Raw genomic sequence first — 13,057 nt, 5'->3', positions numbered from 1 at the left:
CACACAGCGCATCATGCCAGTATTGAAGTGACAAATCGTATAGTCTAGTGATTGAACACACAGAAATGAATATATTCTCTGATAAATCTACATGGCAGTGGCGTCGGAAGCAAATTGAAAGTGGTGGGGGGGGGGGGGGGGGGGGGCTAGACTGATCATCAGAAATCTAGACAAACAAAAATAAAAAAAATAATAATTAAAAAAAAACAACCAAGGCCAATTCCCAAAATCATGAAAATCCTAATCCGGGGGGGGGGGGGGGGGGGGGGGGGGGGGGGGGGGGGAAGTGACTCATTATGTCTGCGAGAAAAATTGGCTTAATTGGTTAGGTCTAACTTTGCATAAAAAAGGGGGACTGAGCCCCCCTAGCCTTACCCCGGTTCTGACGCCTGTGCATGACAGTGCTGCACGTAATCTTTGATTCCTGTTACATTGTATTACGTTCAATATATTCCTTGTAAAAACATTCGATCAAGAGTAAAATATATGTCGTTGTTATAAAACAAATGTCAAAAATTGATTTGACCTCCTTCGATGAGTTTATCCAAAGCATTATAAATCTCATCATTTTGGTAAAAGAAAAAAGCAGGACTTCGCGCCATAATTTTTACGCACCGATAAGTGGACTAGTCCTAATTGAGATAATGGGAACATTTAAATGCACACCGTAAGTACACATGCATGTTTATTTGAAAAAAACCACCATTCCCTGTTACATTCTTATAGTTAGTCGTGGTCATTTCAGCTTGTTTACAAGTGACAATATGCGTCTAAATGGCTAAATGAAATAAATTTAAAAAACAAAATTGTAAAAAAAAAATATTAGACCAGAAAGGTTGAAATTTGTGTCAAATCATCGTCAGTTGTTCAAATCATGATTCCCGTATCATATTATATATTCCAGGGATAGGTGTGCGAATTTTTACTTTAAAAATTATCTAAAAATGACCTCGCCAGAAAGGCTGAAATTTGTGCCGAAGCATCTTCAAATATTGTAGATCAAGTTTGTACAAATTACCGGTATGATCATGGGGTAGAGTTGGACCACAATAAGGGGACAGGGGTGAAGTTTTTATTTGAACTCGATTTTAAATCTACACAAGAATCAAAATTACATTGATTACAGTTCCAAATTCTTCATGGAATTTTCCGACAAATAAATATCTTTTCAAAACAAAAAAAGCAGAGTCTCATGTGTGAACGTTCTGTAAAAGAGATGAAGAGAGTTTTTAACATTAATTCTAACTAGACTTTTACCCGTGCGTGCACGGGTTGACATTGCATATGACATCGGGCATTTACAAAATATATACATCGAAACACCGTATATTATTGACATTTGCATAACAAAACTTCAAGCCTACAATAATGCTATTAATTTCACTACACTCTGTTGAGTTGGAATAATCTAACTGTGTTTCGGGAAATGCCTTCATCACAGTCAAAATGCCTCCATCGTCGGAACCCACGGGTTTTCTATCCGTTACACTGCAGTGTAACGGATAGAAAACCCGTGGGTTCCGACGATGAAATGCCTCCCATATACCCGTAATGTAGCAGAAAATTGCTGAATCGCTCCAAAACGGTTTTGGAGAAAATTAAGTTGCATTGAATATAACAGTCTAAGTGTTCACAAAAACCATTTTGAAGCTGTAAATACCTTTCCTCAAAAAGTTTAAATCTATAATTGCAGAATCAACATATTAATTTCAACAACGTTTTTTTACACATCTTGTTGACATTCAAATTCTAGTAAATGCACTGTCTTAAAGTTATCTCCCGTATTTTCTTTGATGAACATAAAAAAATTTCCAATGAAAATTAACACACATTTGTTTTATCGTTTTCAAATTTATCCATGCAAATATGATATTGTGGAAACATAAAATAAAGAGCCTGTAGTGATTTGGCGTGAATGTAATGCGCATGCGCAAGGTTATCAAATCCAAAAAATTCAGATGTTTTCCGGAATTTTTTGAGGAATTTTCGTTGATTATTAATTAAAGAAGCCTGATTGAGAAAAAATAAGAACAAATTGGTAATCTTCAAGTACCAATGATGTTTAAAATAATATATATAAAAGAAAAGACAGTACTCTTCCGATTTATCGGTATTAAAGCTAAAAAATTCGAGTCTATTATTTTAATATAGTAGTATAGATTATGAATGTACTGTTGTAACAGAATAATGGACTGGTTTTAAAGAATATATTTTGAGACACATTTTTTTTATCAGTAACATTTGATAAACAATAATTACATGTACTAATCCAAATATACGTGAATTAAAAACCTAAAAATATATGCTTATGAAAAATTGTAGATGTAAGGAATTTAAGAAAATAAGCTTTAATGGTGTAGTATATAAGGAAAAATTGTTTCTTTATTGTGTTTTTTTCTATTTTGTTTAGAACTGCAATGGGTTTCTTTTATTTCTTTATCCGCTTTCAAGTATCCATGTAGAACAGGGTCCTATCGCGTGAATATGGCTTATACAGTAAAACTCGGTTATAGCGAAGTCCTCGGGACCAATGGAATTCCTTCGTTATATCTGTAATTCGTTATATTCATATAATGAATTCGTAATATCTGTAGCGAATTCACTGTATATGCATGTTTTCTTTCACCAGACAATAATTTTTGTTAAATAGGACTAAAATAAAAATAGATTACTTTTGATGCCTTTAATAATCGGATTGTGAATTTAAAAAATTATGTAACAATAAATTTATTCAAATTATTTTGTTAAATGGTAGCCCAAACTTTTTCAAACTGTAAACGAATTCGTTATAAATGTGTGAAATGTTGTTATTTTTCAAAATCAGTTCGCTATATCCGTAAATTCGTTATATCATAATTCGTTATAACCGTAAAATTTTGCAAAGATTTGTTAAGAATTTTACCGGGGACTCAAAAAACTTCGCTATATCCGAGAATTCGCTATATTCGTGTTCGTACTAAACGAGTTTTACTGTATATTATTAACAGATGTAAACAATCCCCCCCCCTCTCTCTCTCTCTCTCTCTCTCTCTCTCTCTCTCAAAATGTACTTTTACTACACACGGACAATACATTTGTACAGTATAAAATATTCAAATAGTCAAAAGTTTTCCAATATGATTGTATCAACTAATTTACGAAGTATATCACGTTTGTACATGAATATGTTGTGAAAATGGAAAATTCAATCAAAGAAAGAGTAAAAAACGAAGTCATCATCAACGTGTTGCATATTGCATACAGAAAGTCGGGAAAGGGGTGGCTTTACATTATTGCAGTGTACTTGACGGTTCAGTATAGATCAGTTTATTTAAGCAAAATTCATCTGTCAGATAAACAGCATGCGGTCTTATATATATCATTAGTGAATGACTGCAAAATTGCATCCTCCAATAATTGATTTAGCGAAGCCATTAATCATTACCTTTAGATTAGAGTAGAATTTTATGTCAGACATTAAAAAATACAAAAAAATACGCGTTATTTGTCGAAATTTCACATCTGCCTTCTGGATTTTTTTTCTAAAAATATGTAAAACGTAGTCATAAAATTTAAGTTTGTCTACTAAATCATCAACCATAATAGTGGGGCCTATTTAGCAAAACGAGCATAATGCAAAAAGGGAGCGCATGCGAGCACATCATAATGCGTATACCTCGGGGACACCACAACCCTAGAAAGGCTTAGTGAAGGGGCAAGGCCACAAAGCAGGCTGACAAGTACTTCAAGATAAACACAGACATCGCTTTGTTCAAAATGATGTTTTACCGCGGTATAATGTAACAGGGTAAAACGGTAGTTCTGTCTAAGGCCTTCGCAAGGTTTTTCTTTGTTTAGCGTCCACCCAAAACTCAAAAACCTGTCTTTCTATCAGGAAAAAACCCACAAACATTAGGAAAAAAACCCACAACTTTTTAAAGATTCAACAAAATAAAATTTGTTATATATTTTATAGTTTTTCTTCATTTTGTAACAAAAATACAAAAATAACATATATGATTTCCATTTTGAATGTTGTTATATTTGATTTCTGATCCGGATTTAAAAATGCGATCCTGAGCCCGACATATGAAAAAGCGATCTAATTTTATGAACAACAATTGTGTGTGTGTGTGTGTGTTTTTAAAATAATTTTTACATCTCAAAACCAATCCATCCGCGGACGCTAAACAACTTGGAATGGCCTAATCTTTCAGATGATTTCGCTGCCCCCCCCCCCCCCCACCACCACCCTGGGACACTTACCAAACATGAATGCTAAATGTATCGCCTTTAATTTGTGTTATTTCTATGTTGTTTATAAGTCAGGTCAAAATTCTATGGGGGTCAGTTTTCAACGTGTGGGGGGTTGTAGATCTACAGGTCTGGAATGGTTTTCTACTGTAGAAAAAGGACCCTACTTGTCATAGAATACTGACCCTGGGTCAGTTTTCTGCGTAGAAATTTGACCCCCGGGCCAATATTCTACGGGGGTCACTTTTCGTCGTTACACCGGCGTCGGCGTCGACGTCCAGACCTGGTTAAAGTTTTTGTTGCAGGTCCTGTATCTGAGCTATTACGTGTCCTATCTTCACCAAACTTGCATGGATGATGCATCTGGACCTACTTATGGACTTGAAAGACTTGGATGCTGAATCTGGGTCCTAAATTTCAAATGCTGAAGGAGGTTAAGGTTTTTGGAGCAGGTTAAAGTTTTTGTTGCAGGTGCCCTTTGATAGCAATATCTAAGTTACTTCTGGTCCTTACTTCACCAAACTTGCATGGATGGTGTGTCTTATAATACTGATGCACCAGACAGGCTTGAATGCTAAATCTGAGCTTAGGTTTCGGATGATGGAGGAGAAAAGGTTTTAAGAGCTGGTTAAAGATTTTGTTGCAGGTGCCCTCTGATGATAATATCTTAGTTACTACTGGTCCTTACTTCACCAAACTTGTATGGTTGGTGCGTCTTTTGATACTGATGCACCTGACAGGCTTGGATGCTGAATCTGAGCCATAGGTTACGGATGCTGGATGAGGTTTAGTTTTTTGGAACAGGTCACATGTTTTATGGATGATAGCTTGCATAGTTGATTTAACTATATTATAAATGAAACGCAGAGGTTGCTTCAGATGCAGAGCCTGATCTCCATTATCAAGGATGCTAAAGAAATCTCCTACCTCATTTAAACCTGCTTGATAGAAAGATGTGGTTGTTGTTAAATGATATAACATGATTCCTTTGATAGAGTATTGTATGATATGAAACACTATTTTTTAATATGATACAATAATATCATATGTTATATTGTAAAAAGTTATATGATACAATATGATATTGCATCCATTTTTTTTTTATATCTTATAATATTGTATTATATAATATTTTACTTTATCACATGATATTGTATCATTTGATATGATACAATATTGTATCAAATTATATTGTATCATATGATACAATATCATATTATGTATCAAATATTATACAATATCATAAATACAATATCATATTATATTATACAATATAATATCATATGTTTCAATGTTATGATGTATTATATAAAATGATATTGTATCATATAATACAATATTGTATTATATATAATGATGTTGTATTATGTGATCAAATACAATAAGGTTTAACACAATACAATGTCTTTTCATATTTACAATATCATCTTTGTTTATTACAGTATTTTATTGTATTATATGATATATTGTAAGTATGATAGGATGCAATATTTAATTTTATATTATTATATTGATTAACATATGAACACATGATTATCATACAATTTTTTAACAGATGATATATGATTTTGAGTCAAAACAGAATCCATGAATATCCAAGATCATAAAGTATGATTTTTATATAATATGATAAAGGTGGTCTCATAAAGGTGATGTCTCACAAGGCCTCGTCTCGGTGAGTTTTGTAATCTGTGATTACCTATGTTTTTAAACAAAATTTACGTGTACTTTACATACATGTCTAGATAGAAGTATTGTTGCTCAGGTGATCGATGTTGCCCCGCGGAATGTACATTGTATTTGATGTATAAGTATTTGAAATCATTGTTATTGCATGTGTTTGACTTTACTGTACATGTACTATTTAAATATTTACTTTGATTTATCAGTTTCTGTATATATAATATCAGACGATTTTCAGTTTTAGATATGGATCATGTACTTTGATCTAGATCTGACTTAAACACATGACAAATTTTATTGATACATGTATGATAAATGTTAACATTTAAATGGCCTGATATGGATAGAAACTGGCGTACACCATTATTTTCTTTTCCAAACTAGAGTAAGTAATACTGTTACATATGTTTCGTATATCAAACATTTTCTAAAAAGATGTATAATTTCAAATATCGAACATATTTTGGGGAATAATTTATTCATTGTCAAAGTCACATATTCGTAATCAAGGTAACTTTTGTCCGGTTTTTCTTTTACAGGGAGTGATATTGTTTGCTCACATCAATGATTATATAAAATGACATTTTAAATTTTAATTGAATTAAAGTATTGTATATTTCAATGGTATCAGTACAAATTTATATAGCTCACATTATTCAAAAATTGAGAAAAAAACATATTTTGTCAAAATTTTTGGGGCAAATTACTTGACGGAGAAGGGTAGGAGGTGCCACTGCACTCTTTTCTAAGGTTTTGCCAGTATAATATGTACATGTAAAGGGCTACAGGCAAGGGGAGGGGGCACACTCATCCCAAAAAAATCTTCAAACGCAAAAAAGAGCAAAAATCATGAAAATCCTAATCCATGTGGGGGTGGGAACTTTAACTTCAATTTCACTGTTCATTTTCTTATTTTCACTTCATTTTTAGACGGGGTCACGTGACCCCGTCTATTGGTTTACTGTCAGCCGAAGTCTCAAACCGGAAGGCACGCGTAGAACACATGAATTGAGTCTACGCGTAAGAAAATAGTGCAGAAAGTTTTCATGCATTTCAGTAAATATGTATTATAAAAACACGCATTAAATCTTTTTAAGTCCTCTGTGTATAAACAAAAATCTATTTAGAAAATAAACAAATAGTTTTATTGATCAAAATATTCTTGCTCGGGTTCAAATGTGGAATGAGTTACGTAACTGAATGCACAGCGCCGTTGACGATTGAGTCGGTGTACGAGCTCATTAATCAATAGAAGAGGTTGATGGTGGAATCGAAATTAAAGTTCCCAAACGCAATGTGCCATTTTTGAAAAGTTGTGAATTTTATTTTGACAATCTTTCACCTTAATACTACCAAACTTCATGCGGAAGCCGAAGTTAAAATCGGGACAGCTTATACACAGTTGTTTTACAAATTAAATAGGTGTTTCATTGGCTTCCAATCTACTTGCGGTATGACTGCTGTTCGTCTGTAAAGGAATTTTGTACAAACAAAATAAAAACAAGTCTGAATTTGCCTTTTCGTTTGTTGGCTCTTTAGTTGATTAAACTGAATTTAAATTTTAAACAATGCATTGTAAGCAAAATTTATTAATAGATTATACATTTTGGAAGATTTATACGTCATATAATATATACAATCTCGATTGAAGAACGAAGTTAAATGGAATGAGTTACGTAACTGAATGCACAGCGCCGTTGACGATTCAGTTGGTGTACGAGCTCATTAAAAGAGGTTGATGGTGGGATCGAAATTAAAGTTCCCAAACGCAATGTGCCATTTTTGAAAAGTTGTGAAGTTTATTTTGACAATCCTTTCACCTTAATACTACCAAACTTCATGCGGAAGCCGAAGTTAAAATCGGGACGGGTTATACACAGATGTTTTACAAATTAAATAGGTGTTTCATTGGCTTCCAGTCTACTTGCGGTATGACTGCTGTTCGTACAAAGAAAATAAAAACAGTTCTGAATTTGCCTTCTTGTTCGTTGGCTCTTTAGTTGATTAAACTGAATTTAAATTTTAAACAATGCATTGTAAGCAAAATGTATTATTAATAATAGATTATACATTTTGGAAGACTTATACATCATATAATATATACAATCTAATCGATTGAGGAACCAAGTTAAATGTTAATGTTCATGTTTTCCGGCTTAGTTGGAATCAGGCTTAGGGTGAATTACATTGTAAAATAATGCATTACATTACCATTACTTCGTGAATCAGGGCATTAAATTACCATTACCATTACTTAATTTTCTTGTAGTAATGTATTACATTACCATTACATGAGTAAAGTAATGCATTGCCATTACTTTGTGAAAAGTCAATAAGTTTTAAAAAAGTTATTTAAAAACTAAATAAAGAGTTTTTGTAAATATTTCATAAATAAAACATGCTTAAAATATTTACAGGTTCATGTTCATGTTTACTATCAGGTTCAAATTTAATGACTTATACAAGATTGCTGTTGCACTTGTAGTGCTCAAAGTAAGGTTGGTCCCGTAACATTTACACGCTAATGGCGGAGTTGACAATCTCTGTTATTTATGTCGCTGATTTTCGGAGTATGATTTTTAATGAAAGGAACGGTTGTATCGTAATTCGTATAGGTGATGCACGAGTTTATACCAAAAAGTAGTAAATGGCGATCGGATTTATTTTTACCTATTAATTTTGCATGAATCACAAATGAAGAAAATCGTGTCAGATAAGTCTTAAAAATCAAAATGGCGACCGTGACAAGTCTTTTTGTTGTCAAAGTTCTTGGAATCTTATTGTAAAAAAAAAATTCTAACGTCAGGTGCCTGTGTTTGTTATCGGTATACAAATGTTCACTTTGTTTGTGAATTCAGCAGTTTTAGGTGAATGTTGCAGGATAACCTCCTCGGTCTCGAAATGTTGTTTGAAATATAGAAGCCTCGGCTAACGCCTCGGCTTTTATATTTCAAAACAACATTTCTCGACCTCGGAGGTTATTCTGCAACATTCACGAAAACACGTACTTCATTTCTTAAATAATAAATAATGAAATCATGCGTCATTGTATTAAAATTTGGTTGTTTTAGATGTTTGGACCCTTGCGCTGAAGCTCACCGTAGGAAAACAAACATGCAAAGGTATAAATATTTGAGTTATTTTTAGTAGGTTTGTAAATGTTCAACTGTTTAATGAATAGAATTTTAGGTTTACACACATTTATTTAAGGCAGGGTCTTAAGAATATTTATCAGTTTTGAGTTTTTAAAGAAAAATTTATTTCCATTAAACCAGCAGTTGAATACAAATTTGATATCTGCGAACTTATTTCTTGTTGTAGATTGATTTTCTTTTTGTCTTCGATTTATTTTTGTCTTCTTGCTTATTTCTCCCATAGGTGTAATATAAGAATAATGCATATGCAATTAAGTACTATATCAATATATTTTAGCATGCATATTGGTTCTGTAAATGTACATATAATTATATGCCTTTGGGGAATATAGATGCATTAAAAATAATATTTCATTCGAAATGTAACGTGACAAGTATGTGCATACATTGATTAAAAAGACATTTTTTTTTTTTAATTTTCAGCATAATGTATGAACATCGTGCATCAAGAGAAGTTTATGATGCAATGTGTGAATTCTTTGGGACCTCAAAGGATGTTGCATTAAGAAGGGATGTCATGGACATCAATGAGATCCTAACCGGACATGCATATGTCTTCCACAAAAACAAGAAATACCGGTATTTTCAAAATTTTAGTGGGAGCACACGGGAAGGTTTCAATTTGAAAGGGTCTGACATTGATATAATGATTTGGATGGATTGTATCAAAGTTATCTGGAGATTTTCTCAATCAGAACATTACAAGTGTGATAATTATATACTTTGTTTCGATTCATCTAAAAGTCCACCAGGATATGGTTTATTGGAGATGCTCCCAAAACATGATGACTATGAGGAATATTTAGATGAACGTACTGCTACTATAGAAGGTAAAATGTACCTTCCAAGCAGTTATTGGAAATCGATTATGGGATCCCGTGTTCCAAAGTGTTGGCTTCATGGTCCCTGTTTAATGTTCAGTGACACTTTTGACCTTGATATTGTAATATGTATAATCAGTGAATTTTGGCCTCCATCTGCCTTAACATTTACAAAAAGATGCCAATCGTGGTTAAAGCCTGAACTTCTTCAAGAAATAGTCAGAAATGGATGTCATATCGTACCAATAGGTCACTCTAAAGGAAATCATGAACAAGCGGAATGGAGAGTTTCATTCTCTAAGGCAGAAAATAGTTTAATATGCGCTATGAACCATTGTCAGTTTTTGTTGTATGGGATAATGAAAATGTTCCTGAAGGAAGCCATTAACAAAAGCCAGAATGAAGATGTAAAGTTATTGTGCTCATATCATATGAAAACAGCACTTTTTTGGACTTGTCAAAATAACTCTTTACCTGAGTGCTGTCCAGAAAATCTTTTGAAATGCTTCTGGGTCTGTTTAAAACTTGTTGTAAAATGGGTGCATGAAGGCGTTTGTCCAAATTTTTTCATCCCTGAAAATTACATGTTTTTGGGCAAAATTTACGGTTGTGCTCAACGAAAACTTTTCTCAAAATTGTACACAATGTATGAAACTGGATTTTCTTGCCTCTTAGAGTGTCCTTCGATTCAGGTCTATATATCAGAAAGTCTTACCAATGAAATACCAAAACCGATTGCTAACAATAACAAACCTCTTCTTGCAGAACTCTTCATGCACCTGGAAGGTTGTTGTTGCTTGAGAATGTTCAATTTACAAAACGTTTTATGTACATTGAAGAATGTTAAAAAGTTATTAAGTATTAATTTGATCCAGATTCAAGCTCTTATGGTACAAAAAACAGCCATTTTCATGCTTCAACATATGGCTTTCCATATTATGTCCCTTAAACAAAGCAAGAATAAGTATCTCTATACAGCAGAGAAGTTATCCTTTCGCGCAATAAAGCTATCCGTCGAATATGGAGGTGTGTCTGATCTATTGTTTGGCGCATTGTATTACTACAAGAAAAATGACCATCAGAAAGCTTTAGCTATCATCAAGAAAACAAAGAGATTGTTGGTAGAACCATCCATGATACATTTTGCACACATACCTGATAGGAGTGATAGGGTAACAGGAAATTCGTTATCTTTAGTGGAGAGGAAAACTTTCGCCCATTCTGTTGTGATCCTCTGTAGAGTTTTTTATATTGATGAGTTAGTGACAGAGCAAAAACATAGTTTGAAATATCCATGGCCCATAATACGAATACCCCCTTTTGTTTTTGCATGCATGCTAGAGTTTCTCTGTTACCGGCATGTTGATACACAAAAAGCTCAATCTACTTTGGAGAAACTATCTGCCCTCCTGACGGATGAACACTCCGGTTATTTAACCCTTCCATTAAGAGAGATATCATGGCAAATTTTAGGAATATGCCTTGAATTATCGGGCAGATTTCATGATGCTTTTAATGCATATGAGAAATCACTTGAGGAACACCAGGAAAACAAAATTAAGTCTGCTACAGAAGAGAGGATGCATAATTTAATTGGAGAAATGCAAAAAACTCGAAATCAGTGATAAAAAAAATAATTAAAAAAGCTGTATTTATAATGATTGTTTTTTTTAAATTTATTATTTAGGAATATTGTGTATGTAGTTATTATGAACAATGTATATATAATTGATATTTTTGTACCAGACGTTTTGTGTTTTACCAGCAATTAAAGTTACTATACTCCCATTAAATTAAAGTTAAATAATGATTTTTAAATAACAAGTTTTTAAGTCACATAGTTTGTTGCAATGAAACGATATAAAGATATTATTTTTTATTTTATTGCTTTAGACTTTCATTACTATGTAAAAGGATGAAATCCCATAACATATCAATGGTCCCTTTTTAATCGGATAATTAAAACCGACTATCATTATTTTAAAAAAGGAATTATTAACAAAGAAGTAATTATAAAGGAAAACTAAAGGCAGAGTCCATGGCCACGTGATATGAATCAATCAGTAACAGAGAAAATCGTACTTATTTTCGATGTGTTTGTATATGACTGTATATTTATAATTGAGTAATACGGACTAGTAAGTTTTTTTTTCTATATGAGATTGTTAATTTATTGTGATAAAGCAACACGGACTTGAAATAATCCTGGTGAATTAAGAATAAGTTCAAAATTATACTTTGTGATTAGAAACAAAATCCATTAAAAGTTAACACTTCGTTTAACGTTTAATGTTTAAAAACCAAAACATACTGAAACACTACATCCAAAACCCCTGTCACACCACCAGGGCTGCGTCTTCAAGGTGATCTTGTTGCGTTCATGAAAATTACAAAACGCCGAGGTGTTCCTACAGCGCTGCAACAACAAAGTGACATCTTCGTTTGTCGCAGTGGGATCGCCAAGTACGCCACGCGTGACGACGTGCACTTTAAGCAGGCACAAAGTAAGCGCCGTTCTTCTGCGTTCTGATAAACACGCATGCGGTAGAGACAAAATTGGGTCGGCTTAGCAACGCGGTAAGAACTCAAACAGCGCCACAAGATATCCGCTGGTGCGCTCAAGTAACATATAATCGCAGCATGGACGCAACTGTAGACGACTGAGCCTGCACAGGGACCTCACGGAGTCCTATAGGTTGTCAATGCATTTCGATCAGTAGGAGAAAAATCGTGTGCACGCAGTCAGCGCATTTACCACGTACTAAAATCAGGAAAACAATTCTTGGCACCTCAAACAATGTAGGTACAGTTCAGCTGGACCGCAGTCAATCGCCAAGAGAAACTCCGTATAGACGAGGTAACTGTTACAAGTGTCTAAAGGAGACATCTGTCAGAAGATTCGGTCGCCATCAGAACGCCGTGATATCTTTACCTTATACAAATTTCATGTAAAATTATACATTAACATGAATTTCCTCTGCGATCTTACGGCCATTTCAGAATTTTTTAAACACCGTAATAACTCCATAAAAACACAGCCTGGTGCTACAGGGCCTTTATTACATATATACCTTGTACGCTAAAAATATGAAATATAGACTTTCTATTTTATTCTAAATTTATTGGTGAATATTCACACTATAATCATACATGAAATCAGGATAA

At 33.4% G+C, this 13,057-nt stretch overlaps 2 protein-coding genes across 2 annotated transcripts in view; both read left to right on the top strand.

The window, feature by feature from the left end:
- Positions 1–13,057, top strand: part of LOC128160617 (uncharacterized) — a 174,163-nt gene that overhangs the window by 97,824 nt on the left and 63,282 nt on the right. The gene's annotated exons all lie outside the window — the stretch shown is intronic.
- On the top strand, positions 6,221–11,742 carry LOC128160616 (uncharacterized). The gene is made up of 3 exons (XM_052823965.1): positions 6,221–6,301; positions 8,988–9,038; positions 9,495–11,742. The coding sequence occupies exons 2-3, from the start codon at positions 9,031–9,033 to the stop codon at positions 11,515–11,517; spliced, it is 2,031 nt and encodes a 676-aa protein (XP_052679925.1). The 5' UTR covers positions 6,221–6,301; positions 8,988–9,030; the 3' UTR covers positions 11,518–11,742.

This window comes from Crassostrea angulata, chromosome 8 (assembly GCF_025612915.1).
Source record: "Crassostrea angulata isolate pt1a10 chromosome 8, ASM2561291v2, whole genome shotgun sequence".
Taxonomy (NCBI): Eukaryota; Metazoa; Mollusca; class Bivalvia; order Ostreida; family Ostreidae; genus Magallana; species Magallana angulata.
The sequence above is the reverse complement of the archived record's forward strand: the minus strand, read 5'-3'. Positions and strand labels throughout refer to the sequence as shown.